Raw genomic sequence first — 13,672 nt, forward strand, 5'->3', positions numbered from 1 at the left:
AAACAGCGTTCTCTGTGCAGCACAGAAAGGTGACATATAGCATAATCCTTTTTGTAGCTAGACAGACTGATGCCTCTGAAATGACTATCTGGCATAACTGGGGCTTTGAAGTTGGGAGCAGGGTCTCCACTTGTGGCATTTCCTGAAGATATTGCTATCAGCACTCCCAACGCAGAAGTCTTCAAGTCAGAAGCCACTGAGACCAGCCAGGAAGAGGACCCCACATTTATCTTTGCGCAGCATCCTGGACCTAGGATATCCTAAGCATCTACCACAAACTAAAGAGGACATGAAAAGTGCACAGATAAAACCAGTTGTCATGGTCACTATGACAGAAAGGGTCTGTTAACTACCCCAGGTAGGAAAGACAGCATTTGAAAAAAAGATGGTCTTTTGATAGGTTTTTTTTTTAGCTCAATAAGTTCTTATTTTTCATATCTTTACTGAGAACCATAAAAATTTTATTAGGGCTGGAGAGATGACTAAATGGTTAAGGCACTTGCCTGTGAAGCCTGAGGACCCAGGTTCAATTTCCTAGTACCCACCTAAGCCAGATGCACAAGGTGGCACATGCATCTGGAGTTCCTTTGCAGTGGCTGGGGACACTGGCTGCCATTCTCTCTCTCTCTCTCTCTCTCTCTCATCTTTCACATGCAAATAAATAAAACATTAAATTTTTTTTTTATTATAGACCACCTTTCAGGAACCACTCTGTTATTCATTGTTTCTCTGGGCACTTCTCTCTCTGTGTCGTATATATGCTTTTCTAGATGTTGTTATCCACACATATCATGGCATAATTAACAGCAGGTCCCAGAGGAATGCCAGTTTCTTTAAGAACTGGATCCACTTGGAATTGGCCATGGGCACTGAGATTATTATATATCTCCCTTACCCTACTCTGACCCTGCTCCCGGGAGACTTAATGGGATTCATAAATAAGTTCTTGGGCTGGGCATGGTGGTGCATGCCTTTAATCCCAGCATGTGGGAAGCAGAGGTAGGAGGATCACTGTGAGTTTGAGGCCACCCTGAGACTACATAGTGAATTTCAAGTCAGCCTATGTTAGAGTGAGACCCCATCTTGAAAGACCAAAAAATAAGATAAAATAAATAAATAAATTCTCAGGTAGGAGAGATGGCTTAGCAGTTAAAGGCGTTTGCCTGTGAAGTCTTAAGGACTCAGGTTCGATTCCCTTGTAACCATATAAGCCAGATGCATAAGGTGGTGCATGTGTCTGGACTTCATTTGCAGTGAGTGGATTCCCTGGTATGCCCATTCTCTCTCGTTCTGCCTCTTCCTCTTTCTCTCTCTCTCAAATAATAGGAAGTACGAAGAATACACTAAAAAAAAAATTCTCTCTAATTCCAGCACCCATAGAGCTGGTTCTTTTGAGTGTTTTCTCTGAGTCAGGAACTGAGGATAAACACATCTCAGTCACTTCTCACAAGGATCCTGGTCTGCCAGACACATCCATTCATGCTGCTCTCCTATTCTCCTGATGCCAGCTGCCCTACTTTTCAGTATTTTATGTTACTTTGTTATTTTATAATGGACTTTTCTTTTAAAACGGCAGATGCTTTGCTGACAGTGTCTGTGTTATCCCTTCTAGCTGGACATGCTTGTAGTCTGAGTGGCATTGAGGTGCCTGTGGGCTGATTGGAGAGAACACTGAGCATCAAGCTGGAGAGAGGAGCAGGTGGGGCTGGGGATGTAGCTCACTTGGTTCAGTGCTTGCCTGACATTCACTGGAGTTTGAACCCCAGCACCACAAAAAATCAGGCATTGGAGGCCCATACCTGTAATCTCAACACTGAAAGATAGAGGCAGAAGGATCAGTTCAAGGTTGTTCTTGGCTACATAGTGAGTTTTAGACCAGCCTGAGCTATCCAATAAAAGAAAAAGACTTATTAAAATGAAATTTTTGGTTTTTCTTCCCTCCCTCCCTCCCTCTCTTCCTCCCTAATGCTGAGGCTGAACTCAACTTTATCCATGCTAGGCAAACTATTCATTGTGTTGTATTTTCAGCTCTATGTAAATAGAGTAATTGCTTGTTTTAAAAATTACTTTAAAAATAATTTTATTTATGGGAGGGGGAGAGAGAGTGCGCAAGCAAGAGAGCACACACATGAAAGAGCGTACCAGGACCTTTAGCCACGGTGAGCAAACTCCATATATATGTGCCACTTTGGGCATTTGGCTTTATGTGGGTATGGGGGAATTGAATCCAGGCCATCAACCTTTGCACAAGTACCTTTAACCACTGTGTTATCTTTCCAGTTCCCAAAATACTTTACTTTTTTTTTTTTTTTTTTTTTTGTTTTCAGGGTAGGGTTTCCCTCTGGCTCAGGCTGACCTGGAATTCACTATGTATTCTCAGGGTGGCCTCGAACTCATGGCGATCCTCCTACCTCTGCCTCCCAGGTGCTGGGATTAGGTGTGTGCCACTACACCCGGCTCAAAATACTTTTAAAAAGTTTGTTTGCAAGGAGAGAAAGAGGGAGAGAGGAGAAATGAAAGAGAAAAGAAATGGGCACACTAGGGCCTCCAGCCACTACAGATGAACTGCAGGTTCACCCACCACTTTGTACATCTGGCTTTACATGGGATCTGGGGAATCAGAACTGGGCTGTCAGACTTTGTATGCAAGCACCAGTAGCTACTAAGCCACCTCTTGAGCCCCCTTCTTTACTTACTTTGGTCTCTTTGTGTACCCCATGCCTGCTTCAAACTCAAAAGCCTTTGACTTTGCCACCTGAGTACTAGGATTATCCTTGTGCAATTTGTGGCAGATTTTTTTATTTGTAACTTTTCAATTTTTTTTTTTTTATTTTTTTGAGAGGGAGGGAGAGAGAAAGAGAAAGAGGCAGATAGAGAATGGGTGCATCAGGGCCTTCAGCCACTGCAGAGAAACTCCAGATGCATGTGCCACCTTGTGCATCTCACTTATATGGGTCCTGGGATGTTGAATCTGGATCCTTTGGCTTTGCAGGCAAGCACCTTAGCTGCTAAGCCATCTCTCCAGCCCTATTTGTAACTTTTGTTTATTTATTTTAATTATGAGAGAAAGAGAAAGGGAGAGAGGGAAGGGGGAAGAGAGAGAGGGGAGAGAGAGAGAGAATGAAAGAGAGAATGAAAATGGGCCTCTAGCCTCTATAAATAGGCTCCATATGCATGGACCACTGTATGTATCTGGCTTATGTGGGCACTAGGGAATTGAACCTGGGTCCTTAGGCTTCATAGGTACGTGCCTTAACCGCTAACCCATCTCTCCAGCCCATTGACATATTTTTTTTGTCAGATTTTTTTCCCCAGTCCTGTCATGGTCTGCTGTGTTTTGAGTTAAACTGTAATATTCACTATTGTAACAGTCTAGTCATCATACATCACTAGCACTTACAACAAAATGCTTGTTCTACAAGCACATGGGGAAAAGGAATTTATCAAGAGCTGGGTGTGGTGTAATTTTAGCAATTGGGAGGCTGAGGCAGGAGGATTGCCACAAGGTCGAGACCAGCCTGGGCTACAGAGTAAGACACTATCTCAACAAAGCAAAGCAGCCAGGCATGGTGGTACACACCTTTAATCCCAGCACTCGAAGGCAGAGGTAGGAGGGTCACCGTGAATTTGAGGCCACCCTGAGACTACATAGAGAATTCTGGGTCAGCCTGAGCTAGTGAGACCCTACCTCAAAAAACCAAAAAAAAAAAAAAAAAAAAAAAGCAAAGCAATAATACCAGTAATGGAAGGTTTGTTGACACACTCATGTTGTTAGTTTGAAGGGATGCATAAGAATGAAGCAGTGAGCCAGCAGCTCCATGTTCTGCGGAGAGAGGTGAAGCAGTTGCAGGCAGAAGCTGCCCAGCCGCCATCACTTGGTGTTGTGGAAGCTGCAGTGCATGCAGAAAACTTGATCACGTACGTTCTCATGGCTTGTACCTTCACATTCGGTTTGTTGCGAAGTAGGCACTGACACATGCTCTTACACCTCCTCGACCTTGGACACCCAGTAGTTTCGTTTCATACAGGAATCAGTGAAATAGAGACTCCAGGTAAAATCTAGCCAGTATCTGTTTTTATACTTTGATTGGAACACAATCTCCTCCATTACTTAAAATGGCTGTGGCTTATAAGCTGGAACAACAGTTGACTATTTGTGACAGATGCTTTAGGGCCTATAAAACCTAAACCTCTCCAGCCCCTTGCAGAAAGTCTATAGACCTCTGAATTGTGAGATGATGTAATGCATTGAAGTTCAATGATGGAGGGATTTAATACATCAATTTTACATCAAAGTCATCCTTATCCAGGAAGTCATTTGTTGCCACTCAGATGATTAAACAGCCTTTACTGTGAAATTACTTAGGAGAATGAGGGTTTTCAAATACAGATATTAACTTGCGTATGGCTGTTGTGGTTTTCTCTGGTGGCTTCCTTCCACTATCAGGAAAGTCAACAGGATGAGCTGGGGGGAGAGGGTGGCTCCTCTCTGCTTTTTACTTTATAAAGTGACTCCATATTTTGTTGCTAGTAGCTGATCCCTTCAGCAGACTGGTATGGTTTGTGGTAGGCATTGAATCCTTTTATGAGCTGAGATGGGGTCTGGGAAGGAAAAGCAGACAAGGTTAACCACAAGTTGATACTTTCTGTCATGGGGAGACGCTCAAAAGAAGGGAGCATTTGGCAGGATCTTTAGTCTTGGTCCTTATCATATATAGAAAGCCATTTTCCAACCTCAGCCATATTTCAGGTTTTAAAATGTAGAGAAATCAAGGTTCCTGTGCTTAAAAACACAAGGAATTGAAAGTTGAATAACTGAATTACAAGCAACATATTACAGACTTGAATAATTGTAAAAATGTTAATTGATCCTTATAGTAATAGTTAATTTTTGTTTTTCCTAGAGTTGCATAAAATCATTACTATGTATTGAAAGTGAGTTTTGGGTAAAGTTGAAAGGTACATGTTTACCATGTGAAATCTTTCTAACGTGGCATTTGCATTGAACTCTGAATGAATATTCTTTGGAGAAAGTAGACCATCAAAACAGCATTTGTGAATATGGATTATTTTATTGTAGACCAATATTTGTGCTCACATTTTCCCACAGGGCCCTAGTGAATGCTTACAAGTTGCAACCTACACCTGGCGCTCAGCAAGTTGGCATTAGCCTTTTCTTTACTGTTGTGGATTATGTCAGCGATGAGACCCAGCGCCATCCTCCTACAAGGCAGTTCTTTACTTCATGCATTGAGATCTTGGGACAGGTAAGGCTATGCCCTGTTGTTATCCCTACTCAGATACATTGAGTCCCTGGAGTATCCTTAGTACATCAGCCTGCACTGACTTCAATGTATATTGCAGGTTCAGAGTCTTAGCTAAATCAGAAGCCCCATGGAATTGTTGGCCTCCCAAGATGTTGTTAGAATTGTTGGTATAGAGTGCTGCTTTGGGGCTGGAGAGATGGCTCAGCAGTTCAAGGTACTTGCTAACAGAGCCTGACAGCCTGGGTTTGACCCCCCATGTTCCACATAAAGCCAGATGTACCTAGTGGCACATGCATCTAGAATTTGTTTTCAGGGTCAGGAGGCCCTGGCATGCCCATATCCATACTCATTTTCTGTCTCTCAGATAAAAATATTTAAAGAATAGAATGTCGCTGCTCTTATGAGAAATGTTAAATTAATTTACTCATTGAACTCCTAGGAAGGCATAAGGTTCTATAAAGTTCATTATCATTAGTACAACACTTTCTGGTTTGTTTCTGTTTCATCTTCACAGTGATTTTGTGTGACTGCTATCATTCCTCTCTTAAAACTGAGCCAGGCCTAGTGACATAGGGAATGCCAGCTACTTGGGAGGCTGAGGCAGGAGGATCCCAAGCTCAAGGCCAGCCTGGGTAACTTAGCAAGACCCTGTCTCAAAATAAAAAGAAAAAAAAAAAAAAGCCTGGGATATAGCTGTGTGGTTAAGTAATTTGCATGCATGATGCTCTAGATTTAATCAACCTCCAGTACAAAAGAGGGGCTCTAATGGATGAAGGTACTGCTCTAAAAATGCAGCAGTGAGTGTTGGGGCTGGGTGGTGACCTCAGGACTTGAGACAGCCGTCAGTGCCTACTTCGCCTCACAGCAGCTGCCTCCCACTTGTTACTCTTGGCTGCCAGTGATTGATCTGTTTGGTTTTAACAAGGGCAAGGGCAAGTTTCCATGCAGGTTTGCTAGATGTGTCATAAAAGAAGGGAAAGCCATTACTTTGAAAAATGCATGACCACTAGCCATCTATTTGCAGCTGAATTTGAGTGAGTACTTATTTATTTATTGAGTACCTATAAAGAAGTGAAGCTGAATGGATATAATTTCTTTTTCTTTTTGTGATTCTGGCGATTGAAGCCAGGGCCTTGCACATGCTAGGCAAGAGCTCTACCACAGAACTATACCACCGGCTGACCATGTGCTCTTCTCTGTGAAGTTTTTGTTTTTCCTTTCTTTCTCTCTCTCTCTTTTTTTTTTTTTTTTTTTTTTTTTCCGAGGTAGGGTCTCACTCTAGCCCAGGCTGACCTGGAATTCACTCTGGAGTCTCAGGGTGGCCCTGAACTCACAGCTTATCCTCCTACCTCTGCCTCCTGAGTTCTAGGATTAAAGGTGTGCACCACCATGCCCAGCTAAAGTTTTCTTTCTGATCATAAAGTTATTATATGTCTATTGTGAGCAATACAGATAGTATAGAAAGTAAAAAGAAGAAAAGTTTCTCAAAATTCTGACCCCCAGAACTACTAGTTATATGGCTAGTGTTTCATTCTAGTTTGTGATGTGTACGGATGTGTCTGTTACCTACATGAATATGTAGATATGTACACTTGTTGGTTTTTGATTGCTTTAAAAGACCTCCTCAGGCTGTTACTAACCTGAAATTTGTAGTGCCATAACAAATTTTTCTGGTTTGTTATTTTACTATCATTTTATGATTCTTTTTACCTTATAGGAGTTGAGGTTTTAATATCCTCAAACCTGTCAGCCTTGTCTTATTATTTGTTTGTGGTAAACCTTAGCACAAGGTGAGCCTTCCTGACTTACACTGGAATTGCTTAAAGATTCACTTATAGTATTGTTAAACTTTTTCTTTCTTTCTTTTTTGTTTTTTTTTGCTTTCTTGCGTGCATGCATGCATGTGTGTGTTTGGAGTGTGTGGTGTGTGCACATCTAATTGTCTTTGCAGCGCCCCATGGGTGGGAGAACTCTCCTGCATTGGCCAGAGCTAGATACCAGCTGTCCTGCTACCTTTCTCTACCACAGTATTTTTTTTTCCTTACATTTAATCCAGGTTAAAACCAAGTGAAGTTATTAGCCTATTTATTATTTTTGAAAGTTATCCTTTAAATGGTCTTAAAATTTTTTAACGTAGTAGTTTTATTTCTCCTGTGATGTGGGACTGACCACTTGGCTACTTAGTAATTGTAGGTGTATTGCACATATTTGGAATTGAAATACCCTACTGTCATCTGCACCAGAATAGGCTTATCTATGTTGATGTTAGATATTTTATATTTTCATTTACACAAATTATTTCACTTTATTTCATACCCCTGAAGGCTGACTGCCTAAATAACGGGAGGGGAGAACTTGGTGACAGTTTCTTTTTTACTTTCAAGGTGTTTATCAGTGGCACTAAATCAGAATGCAGAAGGGTTCTTCAGTCCATCCTGAAGAACAGAAGGCTCTGCTCTCTCTTGTCTCCCTTCTTCACTCCCAATGCTGCCCCAGCTGAGTTCATTCAGCTGTATGAGAAAGTGGTGAAGTTTCTGAGCGAGGACAACAGTGATGTGATTTTCATGCTGCTGACCAAGGTAAGAAGGACTCAATTCCAGGCTGTGAGACAGTAACTAGAAATGCTCGCTGCTTCCCACTCCATAGGATAAAGAGGAACTTTTCACATTTGTGTGATCTTTGAGCAGCCTGACCTCACAGCTTCGCCTTCCGGGAGTAGGGTGCTGACTGTTGTATAGGACAGTCTGGGGATCTCCTTCCCAATCTGTTTTTCAAAACAGTACAAAACTAGGTGTGGTGGCAGATGCTTTTAGTCCCAGCACCTGGGAGGCAGAGGGAGGCAGATTGCTATGAGTTCAAGGCTACCCTGAGACTACATAGTAAATTCCAGGTCAACCTGGTCTAGAGTGAAACCCTACCTTGCAAAACAACAACAACAAAACAAAACAACAACAACAACAGATTAGTTTGAGGACTGTGAAGATGGTTCAGTGGTTAAAGTGCTTGCTGTGAAACTCTGAATACTGGATTCAGATCCCCAGACCCCACATAAACTCCAAAAGTTGTGGCAGGCTTCTGAAATCCCACCACAACTGAGAAGTGAGGGAGAGGCAGGAGAACTTCTCAGAAACTCGTCCGTCTGGTAAACAATGAGAGGACCCTTGCCTCAAAATGAGATGGATGGTGAGGCCTGATACTCAGAAGTTGTCCTCTGACCACCATACATGGGCTACATGAATCCACTTACACTAAATAATGGTTTAGTAACCCTTTTAAATTATCTAGAATTTGTGCCCAGTTTGTATTTTATAGATGAGCTTGTAGTATGTTGGGAATCTGCTATGTTTAGAATAGCTAGATCTAAGTATAATTTTTTTTTCCTCATTTTGAATAGAATATTGGCTCTGAGGACTCTGAGAGCAAAGCAATGAATTTACTTAACCTGTTGACTATTTCAGAGCCTTCAATTATATTTCTTTGACATTTATAAAGCAATAAAATGTTGGCATTTTTTAGGGCCAGAATACTGACTGCAATCTATAACAGAGGTGAATATATTTTATAGTATAGGACATGGAAGATAATCCTGACAGTCTGGATTTTTATTAACTGCTGCAGCTCAAAGACATGGGCTTTTAAATCAAGGCAGTTCCATAAAGTGGCTGGCTGTTGTGGTACTATAACCAGTGAAGAAAAGGTGCTTAGGTCTCAAAGAGGAAATTTACTGTAATAAGATAGGTAGAAATGTATAGCTCTTTCAGAAACAGAATGAAATTATAAGTCAATAATATAATAATGAAAGTTAGTAAGGAGTATGTATGTACATGTGTGCACGTGTGCTGGGGATCAAACCCGGGCCCTGTAGCATCCAAATTAAGTAATCTTTGTGCCACATCCCCTTCTCCCAGTAAGATTTTTACATTACAAAAGAAGTGTGTCAAGATGAGGAGATTGCCTGTGAGATCTCGGGGAATGAATGAGAGATGGCGGCATAGTAGCACCAGTCAGTGACATTTGCTCATGTACTTGTATGTGCATTTTGGTTTCTGTGTTTATAGAAAGGTAACTTCCAGGTAATCTTTAATTTTTAAACTAAATTTGCACAGACCTCTCTCTACTTTTCTAGTGTAAATAAAACTGCTTCTTGTTTCTGTTTCTTTTTAGTTCGATCTTAAGCAATGGTTAAACGCCACTAAACCTCCTCTGTCTGATCGTACCAGGCTTCTGGAGTCCATTCATTTGGCACTTACTGCCTGGGGCCTTGAACCTGACGAAGATATTTTGATGCCATTTAATCTTTTCTGTAAGCACTGGACTTACCTTCTTCTCTACCAGTTCCCTGACCAGTACAGCGATGCCCTCAGGCTGCTGATGCAAAGTGAGTGTCTCCCTTTGATTATGATACACAAGATTTCCTCTGAATACTTAGTACCACACTTAGGCCTGGGAAGATGGTTCCATGAGCAAAGCGCTTGCCTGACAAGCATGAGGACCTGAGTTGAATCCCCAGAACCTACGTTAAGAAAAGCTAGGCATGGTGATATATACCAGTAATCCTAGGTCTGAAGAAATGGAGACAGGCAGATTCCTGGCACTAGCTGGTCTAATTGTTGAACTCCAGACCAACGAGAGATCCTGTCTTTAAAAATGTGGATGACAGGGGTGGAGAGATGGCTTGGTGGTTAAGGCATGCCTGCGAAGCCTAAGAACCCAGGTTCAATTCTCCAGCGCCCACATAAGCCAGATGCACATGGTGGCGCATGCATCTGGAGTTTGTTTACAGTGGCTAGAGACCCTGGCATGCCCATTTTCTCCCCTGCCCCACGTCCCTAATAAATACATAGATAACAATAAATCTTTAAAAAAATGTGGATGACATTTCTGATACCTGAAGTTGTCCTCTAGCATGTACAGATGCATAAGGAAAATACTACATTTACCACTGTATAGGTACAATTCCAAAAATGTAAAGCTAACATGAGCATAGGAGTTGACAATGACAAAAAAGTAAACAATAGCTAAAGAATTTCCTTGTGTGCGAATTGTGGTCAGTAGTTGTCCTGGATGCTGGAAAAGGCCCTGATTGGGGCTGGCAGCACATAGTCTTTGGAATTAAAAAAATGATTTATTTATTTATTTGCAAGCAGAGAGAGAAGGGGGAGGGAAATGAGAATGGGCATGCGAGGGCCTTCAGTCCCTGCAAATGAACTCCAGATGCATCAGCCGCCTTGTACCTCTGGCTTATGTGGGTTGAACCTGGGTCCCTAGGCTTCACAGGCAAGCACCTTAACCACTAAGCCATCTCTCCAGCCCAGATTTTGAGCGCAGAGTTGTGCATCCATCTGTCCCTTTATCTTGACCGCAGCTATCCTGAAGTGGAGTGAGGCTGGGGAGAGCAGACAACAGATTAGCAAAGGAAGGATGAGACTTATTTTGTTTCATTAATTTTTGGGGTAGCATACAAAGAAGTGATGTCATGGTCACATCTTCGTGTGTATATGTCACACTTCGTTCTTATTCACCACCCCCGCCCCCCGGCCTGTCCCGTTCCCCTCTTCGTTGGTCCTGCTGCCACTTCTGTTTTCATAGCACAGGTCTCTCATCGCCCTTTCTTGCTCCAGTCCTCCTTCCCTCCTCCTTTTAGACCCTTTCGTTCCTTCATACTGTCCTTTCTGCTTCCTCATGCTAGATGCACACATACAAATTAAAACCTAGATTCTGCATATTGTTCTTGAAAACTGAACACAATTCCATTGTATGTATATACTCCATGTTTTCCTTATCCATTTGTCTGTTGATGGGCCTCTGGGCTGATTCCAGTCTTGGCTGTTGTGAATAGTGCAGCAGTAGATGTACCTGTGCAAATCTCTTTGTGGTATGCTGACTCAGGGTCCTTCAGCTGTCTGTATACCAGGAGTGGTATAGCTCATCATATGGGATAGAAACTCCCATACTGATTTCTGTAGCATCTGCATCAGTTTACATTCCTAGTGGCAGAGTGTAAGGCTTCTCTTTCCCCAGAGGATGGTGTTCCATAAGTCAGTTGGTTTTTCTGTAGTTTCCGGTAATGGATACTCTCATCCTCATCATCTGTTTTTTGGACTCCTGTATTTCCACATGAGAAAGAACAAAATTATAATTTCCAAATGACTACCATTTCTGTCCCCTGCTTTCTTCACTTTTCCTTAAGAGTATTACAGGTTAGAGAAAGAATAAAGAGTCTATTCTTTTTTAAGGTTTTAGGCTTTTACTAGGCAGTGATTTTAATGAACTTTGATGATTGACATAACACCATTTTTTCGCAAACTTCATGCTCTTTGTGGACGTGATGGAAAACTTAGTTATGTAATAGAAATGGTATAATGGATAAGTTTATGATGTATTGTATTGGGTTACTTGAAGGATTTGGAAATGTATAGTCTGTCATTTTTGGGGTGCTTCAAACTTTATTCCTGAGAGAGTCAACCTGCAGAGTGGACAGATAATGGTGATAGGGAGATATATTGGTACACATTTTAATCAATATGTGGTTGGGCCTGGTCACATAGGCCTGTAATCCCAGAAAATTGGGAGGCAGAGGCAGGATTGAGAGTTCAAGATCTTGGAATCAGAAAACGAAAACCAGAAGATAAAAGAAAAGGAAAAATTAGAAGACAAAAGAAGTCAGAGTTGGCTTCATGAATAAATGCATAGCTAATTTTCATTTTATGTCAGAATTTGATCAAGTATGCATTGCAGGTTTGTTTGCCCCTGAGACTTTTATTTTCTTTTTAAATTAAAGCATTTATTTATCCATTTACTTATCTGACACCCACACACAAAGAGAAAGAGGCAGATAGGGAGGGAGAGAGAGTATAGGTATGCCAGGGCCTCTAGCCACTGCACAAAATCTCCAGACACATGCACCACTTTGTGCATCTGACTTTATGTGGGTATTGGGGATTCTAATCCAGGCTGTCCAACTTTGCAAGCATGTTCCTTTAACCACTGAGCCATCTTTCCAGCCCCTATTCCTGAGACTATTGAATGGTAATGTAACCTGTAGCCTTATTTTTATAGTCCACCATTGATTTGTGTGTAGCAGAAAATTTTTATGTACCATGAAAAATAATTCAGTTATAGGCTTATTAATAGTGACACATCTCTCAGATTCCATGACCTATACTCCTGGTTTTCTTCCCTTTCCACTGGCCATATTGGTGTTCCCAGGGTTCCATCCTTTGCTCTTCTGCCATATTCATTCTCCTTAGCTGGATTCATGACATCATGTAGTGCTGCATGAGTTCACTACCAATACCTTGATTTCTACCACTACCTTAGGATCCAGACCATAGTAGCCACTGGACACTACTGCCTGTTAGGTGCCTTATACCTCACATATGGCTCTGGCCACATGACCTCTGTATAAGTTACTTTCTGTCTGGGACATAATACCTGATTGGAAGGAAAGAGTTGATTTTGGCTGGCCGTTCCATAGAGTAGAGTCTACCATGATAAAATATGGCAGGAGCAGGAAGCCAGTGTAACATCCTCAGGGGAGAATAGAGCCCATGAATACTGTTGCTCAGCCAGCTCTCCCTCTCTTTTCATATATAATTCAGGACCTTGGCCTACAAAATGGTGTAACCCACAAATAAGGTGGTTCTTCCTGCCTCAGTTAACCTATCAAGATAACAGTTCCCAGAGGCCAATCTAATCTTGGTAATCTGTCACAGGTGATTTGAGGTCCTGTCAAATTCATAGTCAATATAAACCATCTCACCCTTAGACCTGTTCTAGTGAACTTCTGTTGCCTCGTTTGATTGATTCCCACTTTCCCTTGACTAGGAGGTTCTGCTCTGTTCTGAGGGACGAGGTCTAAGGACCAAAGTTGGGACCAATGGCCAGTGGTGTCCATGTGCTGTCTGTCCCTGGGTCTTGATTTAGCTCTGTCTGTTGTTAGTTAGATGTGAAAGGAGACAGTTTCACAAGAGCCTGGACTTGGGTTGCATTCTACATCCTCTTGTCCCATCACTGATGTTTAGCGCACATCTGTACGTAGCTATTGCCCTCCAGCCAGAAACTGGCATTTTTACCATTCTTTAGTCATAGTAGGAAGGTGGAATCCCCACTCGATTCCAGCTGCATAGCTTCAGCAGAGCTCACCCCCAGCTAACTGGGAAGCTCTGATGTCCTCGGGCCACTTCTTTCAGTAGGCTCTCTTTACTTTGGTTTTCTCACACCAAGAATCCATATGAATTTGGTTTGAATTTTCACCTCTTACTGCTTTGTAAAGCACATGTGTTCTTTGACTCAGGTTGGCACGTGTTATTTATTTATTTATTTGAGAGAGAAAAAATGGACACACAAGGGCCTCTAGCCACTGCAAATGAACTCCAGATGCATATGGCACCTTGTGCATCTGG

General features: G+C 42.0%; 1 protein-coding gene across 4 annotated transcripts in view; it reads left to right on the forward strand.

Moving 5' to 3' along the window:
- Positions 1–13,672, forward strand: part of Epg5 (ectopic P-granules autophagy protein 5 homolog) — a 131,242-nt gene that overhangs the window by 94,553 nt on the left and 23,017 nt on the right. For all 4 annotated transcript variants that reach the window (XM_045142858.1, XM_045142859.1, XM_004656818.2 and 1 more), the window contains exons 28-31: positions 3,776–3,918; positions 5,111–5,267; positions 7,652–7,846; positions 9,432–9,645. In XM_045142858.1, coding sequence (XP_044998793.1) covers positions 3,776–3,918; positions 5,111–5,267; positions 7,652–7,846; positions 9,432–9,645 — 709 coding nt within the window. The remainder of the gene's footprint in view (positions 1–3,775; positions 3,919–5,110; positions 5,268–7,651; positions 7,847–9,431; positions 9,646–13,672) is intronic.

The sequence above is a fragment of the Jaculus jaculus genome, chromosome 2, assembly GCF_020740685.1.
Source record: "Jaculus jaculus isolate mJacJac1 chromosome 2, mJacJac1.mat.Y.cur, whole genome shotgun sequence".
Lineage (NCBI taxonomy): Eukaryota > Metazoa > Chordata > Mammalia > Rodentia > Dipodidae > Jaculus > Jaculus jaculus.